The 11,704-nt window shown below is 32.2% G+C and overlaps 3 protein-coding genes across 10 annotated transcripts; 2 read left to right on the top strand and 1 right to left on the bottom strand.

Annotated features, from left to right (window-relative positions):
* The first annotated feature begins 882 nt into the window (after positions 1 to 882).
* Positions 883 to 5,399, top strand: LOC116337781 (GA-binding protein subunit beta-1). Of its 3 annotated transcripts, none has more exons than XM_031762652.1 (7): positions 883 to 1,084; positions 2,019 to 2,143; positions 2,332 to 2,640; positions 2,758 to 3,175; positions 3,253 to 3,625; positions 3,706 to 3,742; positions 4,212 to 5,399. In XM_031762652.1, exons 2-7 carry the CDS (start codon positions 2,141 to 2,143, stop codon positions 4,527 to 4,529), a joined length of 1,458 nt encoding a protein of 485 aa, XP_031618512.1. In that variant the 5' UTR covers positions 883 to 1,084; positions 2,019 to 2,140; the 3' UTR covers positions 4,530 to 5,399. The 3 variants fall into 3 exon arrangements, with proteins under 3 accessions (XP_031618512.1, XP_031618513.1, XP_031618514.1); XM_031762653.1 differs by having other exon boundaries at positions 883 to 1,232; XM_031762654.1 differs by lacking the exon at positions 883 to 1,084 and adding an exon at positions 1,270 to 1,677.
* Positions 5,400 to 5,761: 362 nt separating this feature from the next.
* On the top strand, positions 5,762 to 7,107 carry LOC116337785 (proteasome subunit beta type-4). Its single transcript, XM_031762665.1, has 3 exons — positions 5,762 to 6,038; positions 6,263 to 6,764; positions 6,851 to 7,107. Exons 1-3 carry the CDS (start codon positions 5,908 to 5,910, stop codon positions 7,004 to 7,006), a joined length of 789 nt encoding a protein of 262 aa, XP_031618525.1. The 5' UTR covers positions 5,762 to 5,907; the 3' UTR covers positions 7,007 to 7,107.
* Positions 7,108 to 8,272: 1,165 nt separating this feature from the next.
* Positions 8,273 to 11,424, bottom strand: LOC116337784. Of its 6 annotated transcripts, none has more exons than XM_031762659.1 (5): positions 10,509 to 11,424; positions 9,779 to 10,011; positions 9,385 to 9,659; positions 9,012 to 9,182; positions 8,273 to 8,529 (listed from the first exon to the last, which is right to left on the bottom strand). In XM_031762659.1, exons 2-5 carry the CDS (start codon positions 9,936 to 9,938, stop codon positions 8,341 to 8,343), a joined length of 795 nt encoding a protein of 264 aa, XP_031618519.1. In that variant the 5' UTR covers positions 9,939 to 10,011; positions 10,509 to 11,424; the 3' UTR covers positions 8,273 to 8,340. The 6 variants fall into 6 exon arrangements, with proteins under 6 accessions (XP_031618519.1, XP_031618518.1, XP_031618520.1 ...); XM_031762658.1 differs by having other exon boundaries at positions 10,523 to 11,424; XM_031762660.1 differs by having other exon boundaries at positions 9,779 to 10,480; positions 10,676 to 11,424.
* Between the last annotated feature and the right edge of the window lie 280 nt (positions 11,425 to 11,704).

Below are 11,704 nucleotides of genomic sequence, written 5' to 3'. Positions count from 1 at the left end.
TATATGATTTGAAATGCGTGTCCGAATCATCAGCAGCTTGAATATGAAAAGTCTGTTAAATGTATGGAGATTTTGTTTAAGAGTCGAAGCAAAGAAGAAACAAAAACTTAAAATATTCCAAAAAAATACGCAAATATATCCATTTTATTAAAAATTATTAATAAATTATTTAAAAATACCTCTCAACGCATTGGACACCATCGGTTAAACAAATAAGTGTTAGAAAAATTTAAAAAAAAGAATCAAAATTGTTCTGTTTGTATGTATATAAATGGGCATTGGAAGAGGGTAATTGTGGAAAAAAAATAGAAGAAAAAGATTGATGTTATTGGTTGTCCCAACATGAACTTAAGATCGTTTTTGTTTATTCCAAAAAAAAAAAATACTAATTGATTTTATACTTAGAATTGGAAAAATTGTTTGAAAATTAGATACAATATAATTTCGAATTTATGAATAACATTTAATGAAAATTACTTAGATCCATACAATCTGTATTATTATTGATATATAAAAATATATAAAAACTAAATGAAATAAATAACTATAAAAAAATGTTGGTTTTTTGTCTAGTTTCAATTTTAAATTTCCGTTGAATTTTTCGTGCCCGGAAGTAATCGATGTTTGTATCACACATACGCATCATTTCAGTGTTGCGAATTTTCGACAATGTTTGCCTCCTGTGTGTAGGCAACCTAGAGTGAAACACTGACAAACTGTTGATAGGTTTTCGCTTCAAATACATGTGTTCCAAACTTCATCATAAACGGAATATTTTAAAGATGCAACGCACGCAATTTCATTTCTAAAAACAAAATGAAACAAATTTATCATTTGATAATTGTTGCAAAATTGCTCATAGAATCGGTTAATTAATTGATGAAATCGACTGAATTTAAGCAATAAGCCGGTATCAGGTTTATGTATTTCTCCACTTCTCATGACGGCTGACATTGTCAAAAATAAAACACGAAGAGAAGAGAGAAATGTTGAGGAATTTATGAGAATTTCAATGACAGTATCACAGACATTTTTCTTCATGTTGGTGCCAGTAATAAAGTGTATTTGTAATCTAAATTCAAAGGTAAATTGAATCATAAAAACCGATCGATACTGTGGCCAAATAATCGAAGAAAAAAACAAGTTTATTTTGATTGAAATATGTTTGTGCGGTGACAGTTGTTTGAGATTGTATGTATTTTGCGAAACGGAAAAGGAGCCATTTGTTGTTGGTACTATTTCGATGTCTTTTTATTTCTCTCTATATTCAATAGTGTATCTATGAAAGCCTCTATCATTTTAATACCCATATCCTTATCCTGTTTCGACTATTCCTTCATTTATGTCAAACATTGATTGAATTGTTTTGTAAACAACGCCAAAAAAAACGCTCTCATTGTTCAACAATATTTATTTTTATACATTGCAATTTCAACGATATTCAGAAAAAAAACGCAACTTCAACAAAGTGCAGATGCTAATTGAATTAGTATTGTGTGTACGCAAAATAATATTGACAACTAAAAGTCCCAAAGGATATTAGTATTCAGTGATTTTATTCAGTGTTGCATCGCAGCAAATAAAAACGAACGTAACGAAAGTGCCCAGATTAAATAAATGACAACCATTTTAAATAAAAAAGCAATGAAAACCAACAAAATTTCAAAACAATACCAGGTTCTAAATACAATTACATCTCAACATTTCGATCATAATAATTTTTTTTTGTTTCGTTTTGTTTTGTGACCATTTGTTACGTTTAATTTGAATACGCTTTATGATTGACGTTATTGGGAATACAATATGTACATTTTATTCATCGATTTTTTTTACAACATTATCAAGTATTTTTTGATTTTTGTTTTAGTCGTTAATTCTGTTATCATCAATTGTTTGAACATTTTTACTTTTTATATCATATTTTTCAAGTGTTTTTAGTCAAACAAAATCGACATTTTACTCACATTTCATTGTTTTGTAATATATTTTTATTTATTATTTGCGAATGCAAAAATCAGGCGACGATATTTAGCGCAAAACTCATGATTTATGGACCAGTGACGCATTGTAAACAGACAATTTCATTGGAACGATAGTGACGGATTGGATTGTGTAACAAATTTGTGAATTATCATCGCAAATGGTAAATATCAATTTGATGCCGAATAGATTAAATCAATTTGATTGACATTTGTAATAGTGATATAGAGAGCAATATAATCAAAATAGAAATAACCTTAAAATCAAATGTCATTTCAAACAAAATTATTTGTTATTGTTGTTAATTCGTTCGGCATCTCTCTCTCTCTCTCTCACACACTCTCTGGCTAGATGGAAATCGGAAAAGTGATTCAAGTTTTGAGTCAGCCCAAGACTCCAGCAATATCAATTATGGATTTGGGCAAACAGCTGTTGGAGAGTGCAAAAGAAGGGCACACGACTAAAGTGCACGATCTTATGTGTCGTGGTGCGCCCTTCACGACCGACTGGCTGGGCAAATCAGCACTTCATATGGCTGCTGAAAATAATCACTATGATACCTGCGAAGTATTACTTCGGGCTGGTATTAGCCGAGACTCACGAACCAAAGTCGAACGAACACCATTACATCTGGCCGTCTGCAATGGTCACGAAAAAATTGTAAGCACCAAATGACACTGCTCAATTCTTACTAAAATGGCATTTGTTTTGGTTTGAATGGTTTGTGGTCTGGCACAAATGTTGGAATCACTTTCTTAATGGTTTTATCAATTCTAGGTCAAATTATTGCTGAGTCATAAATGTGATGTGAACGCTAGAGATATGTTGAAGATGACACCATTACATTGGGCGGTCGAAGAGGATTATCCATATCTTGTGAAATTGCTGCTAAAACACGGTGCCGATCCATATTGCGAATCGAAAAATGGAGAGACGCCCATGTCATTAGCCGAACAATTAAGATTCGATGACTTGGCTCGAATGATGAGTACATACAAAATTCAGGCGGCTGTCAGTATGGAAGAACAGCAAGAAGCCACCGACAGCATCATGCAGGAAATAGAGAGAGACAGTTTAAGCTCGTTTAAACATAGTGATGCGGATATAAGTCAAGATTCGACATCATGTGAGGATAGTTCATCAGCGATCATCAATTTGCAGGCCAATTTAAATAGTTCCAATCAACAATCGAACTGTATGTTGATTGAGTTTTTTCGTTTTTGCACATGGCAAAAAATACAACATTTTTTTATATTTTTTTTCTATATTTAGCGTCTACGCTACAACTGTTACAAGAGGATTTAGCTGTTGATGATACAAATAATTTTCTACAGTCAGCCGTTGCATGCGGTCGACAAATTATTGTCACCGAATTTGGAAAACAAATGATACTTAAAGTACAAAACTCAAATTCAACAACTAATACAACTCAGACGGTGTCATCAAATTCAGTGCAGGTCAAAAATGGCGATGTAAAACAAAAGCCGGTTGGAATTATCATGGCAAATTCATCAACACCAAAAGTGCTAACGAAACCGAATATCGTGAAACGGATCACCACCGAAGAATTAAACAAATTGTGTGGCGAAGGTAAAGTGATCAAAACTGTTTGTAATCCACAAACACTGACGAATGGCACGATTCGGTGAGTTCATTTAATTTTGTGCATTTGATTTGTGCAATTTCGATTTCTAATTGAATTATATGATTGAATTCGATTTTTAGATTTCCAAAATATCGATTGATGCAAAAAGTAGGGAATGTAAGTGTTCATTTTAATGATTATTAAACTTATTAAACTCTATTGTCTGCATATCTATTGCTTATTGATACCAGTGGTCATGGATGGACGGAAAAATATGCTTAATGCCCGACCGAACTCAACCCGAGTCTGGCCGAAACCAAAATAATTTCTCGAAATCCGAAAAATTAAAAATGAGGAATTCGGGGTATATATATATACGATCGGGCATTTAGGTCTGCGCTCCATTGCAACCACTGATGAATCTGAGAGAAAACTCAATTTTAATATGTCGTCTCTAGAAAGAAGCTAAGAAAGCAAAATATGTAAAAAAAAACATTGTAAAATTAAAATTTTAAGAAGTATCAAGCAGCTTGATTCAAGCTAGTATAAAGTAGAATTCAGAGAAAATAATTTAATATTATTGGCAAAATGGCATTTACTTTGACACGCTCAATATTTAACAAAATTCTTCTTTTTTTTCTCTCAGAATGATAGTTCGAATTTACAAACAGTGAAAGTGATCAATAAGTCATCAATTTCGAATAGTTCAGTTGGACCGGCGACAATAACAACAGCAAAGAAGATGGTGATAAAAAGTGAACCGCCGCAATTGACAAATTTTACAACGACAGCACCGAAACTAAATAAAACATCAAATTCACCGGTGAGGATTAGTGAGCAAAAAATGGTACAAATTCCAATGACGGATTATCTTGATATGATGAAACAAATGAAGGAGTTGAAAGAGCGTTTGACACGACTTGAAGAGCACTGTGAGGAAACCATTGGATTCGTGCCGATTTAGTTTTTCACATCTTGAACGAATGGGCGACCGCACTTGCATTTTCCCGAAAGACAATTTCCCGAAAAAACTTTTTCTCGAAAAAAAATTCCCGATCAAAGTTTTTTAACTGTGGTTAAGATTTCTCATGAACAAAGTCTGATGAAGTTTTGGTGAATTTTGCTTAAAAGAAGAGTGAACTTTTATCCGAATCCTAAATCAAATTGAATTGAAAAAAAAAATCGGAAAAATGTACCGTTCGGGAAAAAAAAATCGGGAAATCAACTTTCGGGAAATCGTATTTTCGGGAATCATTTTCCGTCGCCACTCGCATGAAATTTTTATTGTTTCCCTTTTTGTGGACGGAAGTAGGTTCTGTGAACTTAGTCTGATCACTTCATTTAAACATTTTTTTTAAGCACATCATATTTTAACTTAATGATAAAACAATATGATTTCAACACTCATTATCATCACCCATTTCTGACGCCCACACAAAACACATGCATACACACACCGAATACTCATTTGAAATTCACATACTTTTTGATTCACAAATATTTTGTGATAAATATGTGAATTATCAACTCTATCGCTTCCGATTGGTGTGATGTTCAAAAAATTAAAAAAAGCCCAGAATCTGTGCATTTGTTAATCCATTTTACACGTTTCAAGGAAAATCTTTTTCATTTTAGATAAAATATAGTTGTTAAAGTGTACATTGTTTAAATCCAAAATTATGTATTCACATAAGTCCTGTTTATGCGATAAGTAATATTGTTTAATATGCGATTTTCTGTAAACAAAAATAACATAAATTAACTTAACTGCGTCGAGCGTTATAAAAGTTACAATATTTTTATAAAAACAAATAAAATTTTATGCATGAACATCTTCATAATTCTCATTCATTGAACGATTTCTATGTCATAGGTAAAAAAAGTTTGTATGGTGGATCGAGAAGCCTTTCAATGTTCGTATAAAAAAACATAGCACAATCAACTCTCCACTCCATCTGCGACCATATTCACATTATTGGTATTTCCTTGTATTCATTTTTCTTTAAAAAATGTCATGCTACTACAAAATACACAAATCTCAATGTTATAATAAATTTGTATTTTGAAAATTGGACGATAAAACTTTTACATTCGAGGCATTTACGCAAATTCAATAAATATTCTCCACAAAAGTATTCGTTTGATTCTCTCCAGAAAAAAATTGTATGCCATTTGATACGCAGCTATGTTCACACTGTTGTTTTGTGAATGACAAACGATAAAACAGTTGTCAAACATACAACTTGCAATTTTGTTCTTGTTTACCATAAAGAGTACAATTTGGTTCAACTGTGTATTCAAAAACTCGATTCAATTGAATTTTTTATTTTGTCAGTTCCAAGATGTTCAATCAAACGCCAAATTTCAACAATCCATTGTGGACAAATGGTCCACAGCCTGGTAATTTTTACAATTTTCCAGGATCAAATAGTTCGATGAAAAGTGCGAGCAACAATGGTTCACAAAGATCAGCGTAAGTGTTACTATACCTTCTATTTCACTCAATTAGCTTGTTTACCTAATGCTTTCCAATTGAATTTCAATCATTTTCCATCATTGATTGAATTTTAAACGATAAATGGGGATAATTTGTGATGTGTCACATTCGTTTACATGCAAAGAATGACTGTTCATAAATAACAAAGACCTAACCTCAATACCAATTTACCGTCTAAATATTTTTTTTTTTGTTCGTAGCTATCCAATTGCGACTGGTTCATCGGTGGTTGGCATCAGATACAATGAAGGTGTTTTAATTGCTGCCGATACACTTGTTTCATACGGATCGTTGGCATCGTTTCGAAATGTAGACCGTGTATTTACGATTAATGATAACTGTGTTTTGGGTGCCGGTGCCGATTATGCCGATTTTCAATGCATCAAACATTACATCGATGAAAAAATCACCGAAGATTTTTGCCACGATGACAAAATCGAAATGAAACCGAAATCGTTGTACAATTGGTTGACACGATGCATGTATAATCGTCGGTGTCGCATGAATCCATGGTGGATTGATTTGGTTGTTGGTGGTGTTCAAGATGGTGAACCATTTTTGGGACATGTTGATGTTCGTGGACGTGCTTATGAAGACAAAGTGGTTGCCACTGGTTATGGTAAACATTTGGCAATCCCATTGTTGCGAGAATATTCGGAAAATCCAAATGCCGTTTTGGACTATGATGCAGCTCAAGCACTGGTTTGTTGAATTTTCAATTACAATTTGTTGTTCTTTCATGCATTGAATCTATCACGGTAATAATAATGGTTTTTTTTTGGTTGCAGCTCAAGAAATGCATGGAAGTCTTATTCTATCGCGATTGCCGTAGTTATCATCAATACAAAGTGGCCGTTTGCACAAAGGACGGTAGTAAGGTATTAGGACCGATTAATGTCGAACAGAACTGGCAATTCGCCACATCAATCAAAGGATATGCTTAAGCGAATTTAAACACAATTACAATCCAATTTAATTACAACATATTTTCCATAATAAAACTCAAAGTTGAATAAATGCTTTTGTGGAACCACATAATCTGAAACTTTTTTTAATGAGTTTACCATCTTTTTCGTATTTTTATTTGAATAAAACACACGCATCTATGAAGTGAACAATACAATTGAAATTTATTCATTTATTATTCATCTTAAATTTTGAAACAGTGATGCTGTTTTCTTTTTTATTAAATGTGAAAAATGTATTCGAATTGCTTCATTAGATAAAATCTTGTAACAAAATTCAATCAAAATCTACTCGTTTTTTTTTCTTTTATTGTTTTTTTATAGCCATTTGAAAACAAAATCTCTTTTTTTTTTCCTTCAAAATATGATAACAAATACAACATTATACATATCTCAAATAATTTGAATCTATTTGTTGTGCGCCGCTAATAGGAATTATTCATCAATTTAAAAATGGAATGTATCAATCGAACCAATGACTATTTATCGTCATTTACATTCATTAATGAATAGGGAACATGAAGAAATTGATTTAATCAATTTCAAGTATATCGTTAAATGAAAAATTTCAACAAAAAAAAATGTTTTTGATTTGGTTTATATGTCCTGTAATTTTCAAAGGCTATCCAATGTTTAAGTGTTTTCTAAATTTAAATTCTAATTTGATTTTTTGATTTTTGATTCACTTGTCATCGAAGGCAACTTAATTTCTCGTTTCCCATGCCATCGGTTGGATATACCGAACTAACAAACAAAAATCACTCCTTATTCTTCAAAGACGTTCAACGTATATGAAAAATATATGGCAATGGAAATTCGAGAGAGAGAGAGAAAGAAAAAGAGAATATAGATAAAGAAAATAAATGAAAAAAACGTTTATTGTCATGTCGGACACATTTAAGTGATTTTAAGGTAGAAATTAAGTTGTGTATCGCGAATTTCAAAAATTTTGTATTCATCCGGCTTTCATTATGTATATCAATTTCTTAAAAAAACATTTTTTTTTTTTATTGTAATCTATGTCAGGTTGATATTTATCAACATTATGCTAAATATTCATGATGTCATTCTATTTATGTGAACAATTGAAATTTATTATAAAGCTTAATCGTGATGAATATGAATTACACACCGACCAAATTCGTTTGTGGTGAATGGTAAATGAAAATAAAGAGAAGAAAAAAAACGGTATAAACGGTCTGGTTTTACAAAATACAAAAATGAATGTGAAAAAGAAGAAAAAAAGATGAAACAAATAGCAAAATCGCAAACAAATTGAATTGAATTTGTCCTTTGTGTGAGTGTGTGTGTGTTTAAAGGAATGTACAAACCAGCAATAAAATGGTCACAATCAAAATTGTAGCGATTGTATCACGTCTCAATTTATAATCTCGATAAAATGGTTTGGTCGAGTAATTTTCTCGTCTTGTTCTCTTCAATAACCAAAGTGGTAACCAGAAATGAAAAATGTCTGGGACCATAAAACCTAAATCTCGAATTATCTGCAATTGTATGTATTATTGTGTGTATTGTGTTTGAGTGGTAACGGTATATGTGTGCGCGCATTTAAGACGAGAGTGCAATTTGCAAAAAAGAGAGAAGAGGAAAAAAGAAGAAAAAAAAGAACAAAACAAATTGCCGTTAGAATATTGTAAAGAGTTAATTCAAAATGCAAAAAAACGACAAACCGATGAAATCATCGCTATTTAAAATCGACTAGAAAATCATACATCAGCATTACAATCTACCACTGTTTTTTTTTAAAAATAACAATAATGATACTATTTCTACAGAAAATCCACTTAAATTCAATGTAATTTTCGTTATGTAAATTTGTGTGTTATTATGTGTGGTGTGGTTGAGAATTGGTGATAGAGTTTCATTGTGTGTTTGATGTGGCAATCATGATTGTTTATCATTGTTGTGTGTTAGAATATTTAATATTTAATAATAAATCTATCGATCATTTAAATTTGATATGTACCTGATGAAGCAAGCCTTCACCTTTGAAAACATTCGCAATGAATTGATCAAATCCACTTGCTACAATATGCAGTATAGCTACGCCGACGATACACAGTATTTTTCTTGGTGTTACTATATTTTCTAAATTTGCTAAATGAAACACTACACTAGTCGATAATAATTCGGTAATCTAAATCGAAAGAAAAAAAATAGACGGAAAGAAAACGCACAAGTAAACAGAGTGTGAGATAGATAAAATTCAGTATACACGTATAAAAGAATTTATACATGAAATTAGACACAGAAAGATTACTATTGAAATAATGATCTAAATATCTGTTTTGTATTGGAAACGAGGAATGGAAACGGACATTGGAATCGAATGTATTTACCGTAAAAAACATTTGATGATTCCATTGACTGTAAAAATCGTCGTTGTAGTAGTTAACATAGGCCCACCATGCGTAATAATGCGAAAAAATCGATAAGCAAAATAGAAATATCATGGAATATCGAACGGATTTCATAATCATTAGCCTGATTAAATGCTTTGCACATTCGTACAATGCGATGATTGCAATCACAGTCAATATCCATATTTTCATCGTATTTTCCGTTGCATTGAAATACAAATGCTTGTAGCTCGCGATGCCCGACTCATATGTACCTATTTAAAAAGTTTTTTTTTTATTTTTTTTTTTTTTTTTTGAATTCAATTATAAGTGGACTTGGTGCTTATAGCTTATAAAGACAAAGTAAAACCATAAATATTTAATCCGGCTATACCTTTAAATACGGTGTCCCAACAGGAGCATGAGCAAAATCGGCGGTCAACGAAACGAGCATAATTCTGCCAATAAAACCATAAAACTACCATATGTGAAATAGGGATGACGATCGGACCGAGGATTCCCAAAATGCCTGGAATCCATATCGATAAGCGCATTGCCAAAATTCACGTACACTTTCAATTCCGTTCTGCCGTTGTGTGTGTGTGTGTGTGTGTGTGTGTGTCTGAGCTATGTTGTTGTCGTTTTTTTTTTTGCACCAAAAGAATGACGAAAAATATGCGATCGCGAAAAGAATACACCCAAACAATTATTAATAAATGTGTTCAACCCTCAATTAATTTGTCTTTTCTTGCTCGTTTTATGGCACCGAACAACTTGAAATACGATAGCAAATCAAACGAGAGAGTGCTGTATGTTATCGTTTCTTTTCAACTGAACCAATAAATATGAAGAAATGATGAATAAAATCAATGCTCGTCGCCACCATAGAGATGATTGGCTGAATGTTATTGAAGGTTTATTGATAAAACACTGTTCATCATTTTTGTCTTGTTTTCTATAGCATATATCATATATTCGACACATTTGTCTTCGTCATTTTCGTCTATGGCTTCGAATCATTTTCAATTCCAATCAATAAAATTGCACACAAAACTCTCTATTTCTCTAAATGCTTCTTTCGCCTATCTGCAAATGACTGTCACAAATAAAACAAATGAAAATACCTATATATATGTACCTACGACGCCAACGATGATGATGATGATGATGATGAAGGAAAAAAAATGTTTGTATATATTGCGCGTATGATATTACGTGATTCACGTGTACCGATTGAATTATGTGAATGAGGGATGCAGTAACTTTTATGTTATAAAATTGGATTTCGTACACCGGAATTGCGTCCTATGGTTTGTCAACATTTTTCGATATAGTTTATCGTCTTGTACCGGGTCCCGTCCGAAAAGAAAACTTTTCGCATCGTTCGCTTGTCACTTCCCTTAATTCACTCTTACTTTCCAACAAATTTGCGAATGATTTGTACAAAAATAGAACTCCATTGATTTTTTTTATAACCACATACCCGTATACACTGATTTCGGCAAACTTTGCCAATCAAGCGGTCAAATATCGAATGAAAAAAAAAACACACTATCATAATTATATTTTCAAAAGCTTTTTTCCATTTGACTGAGACATGCCAAATGAAATCTCATAAATTCTTTTCAATGTTGAAAGTTTCGCTTGAAAAACTCTCAAAAGTGAAAATTGTGCGACGAATGTATATTTTTTAAAAGCCCGGCGTATCAAAATATTATATTGCAAAACATATTGAGTGGTAAAGTAATGTGTGCGTACAAACGTACTTTTATTCAATTGATTTTACGTGCCGACTCAAATACATTATGCAAATATTTTATGACGATGATTTTTTGAAAGCACTCTCTGTCTATGTCAGACGATGAAATTTGTATTTAATGTGTGATTTTCTTTTTGGTTCGGGGGTTAAAAGTTTTTCTGAATATGGAAAAGTGAATGTTGTGTGATTTGATCACAACGAGAATTTTTCTTTTGTGTATTTGATGATTTCGTTTTGACAAATGGAAATATTGAGCCCACACTAGCAAAAATATGCACACAAAAGCGACAAGCCAATGGAAAATAGCGTTACGGAAAATGTGATAACAGCGGCTACATTTACACGTATGTGTGTATGTGTTTCGCGCACAAGCTGGTCATTGCGGAAACAAGTTTACAAGTACATACATGAATATTTGTGAAAAGATGTATACACACATTAACGATGAAGCAATGAAGCTCACCGGATTAAGCCTGTTCGGCACAACTCTTGAAACAGTGATTATTGAACAGTATCGCTAGATGAACATAGGTTTGCAGACACTCACATTAAGCTTGTAAT

This window comes from Contarinia nasturtii, unplaced genomic scaffold, assembly GCF_009176525.2.
Source record: "Contarinia nasturtii isolate CC-2019 unplaced genomic scaffold, AAFC_CNas_1.1 Cnas_scaffold_285, whole genome shotgun sequence".
In the NCBI taxonomy this organism is placed as follows: Eukaryota; Metazoa; Arthropoda; class Insecta; order Diptera; family Cecidomyiidae; genus Contarinia; species Contarinia nasturtii.
This window is presented reverse-complemented; position numbering and strand designations above follow the sequence as displayed.

Bases quoted from the DNA above. Each gene is read 5' to 3' on its own strand.
- LOC116337781 (XM_031762652.1), top strand. The intron at 3,176-3,252 runs GTATGTTGATTG...TTCTATATTTAG, and splicing joins TTCCAATCAACAATCGAACT to CGTCTACGCTACAACTGTTA. The intron at 3,743-4,211 runs GTAAGTGTTCAT...TTTTTCTCTCAG, and splicing joins TGATGCAAAAAGTAGGGAAT to AATGATAGTTCGAATTTACA.
- LOC116337785 (XM_031762665.1), top strand. From the start codon at position 5,908: ATGTTCAATCAAACGCCAAATTTCAACAATCCATTGTGGACAAATGGT. The intron at 6,039-6,262 runs GTAAGTGTTACT...TTTTGTTCGTAG, and splicing joins AATGGTTCACAAAGATCAGC to CTATCCAATTGCGACTGGTT. The intron at 6,765-6,850 runs GTTTGTTGAATT...TTTTGGTTGCAG, and splicing joins ATGATGCAGCTCAAGCACTG to CTCAAGAAATGCATGGAAGT.
- LOC116337784 (XM_031762659.1), bottom strand. From the start codon at position 9,938: ATGCGCTTATCGATATGGATTCCAGGCATTTTGGGAATCCTCGGTCCG. The intron at 9,660-9,778 runs GTATAGCCGGAT...CTTTTTAAATAG, and splicing joins TTGGGACACCGTATTTAAAG to GTACATATGAGTCGGGCATC. The intron at 9,183-9,384 runs GTAAATACATTC...CTTTCGATTTAG, and splicing joins ATCATCAAATGTTTTTTACG to ATTACCGAATTATTATCGAC.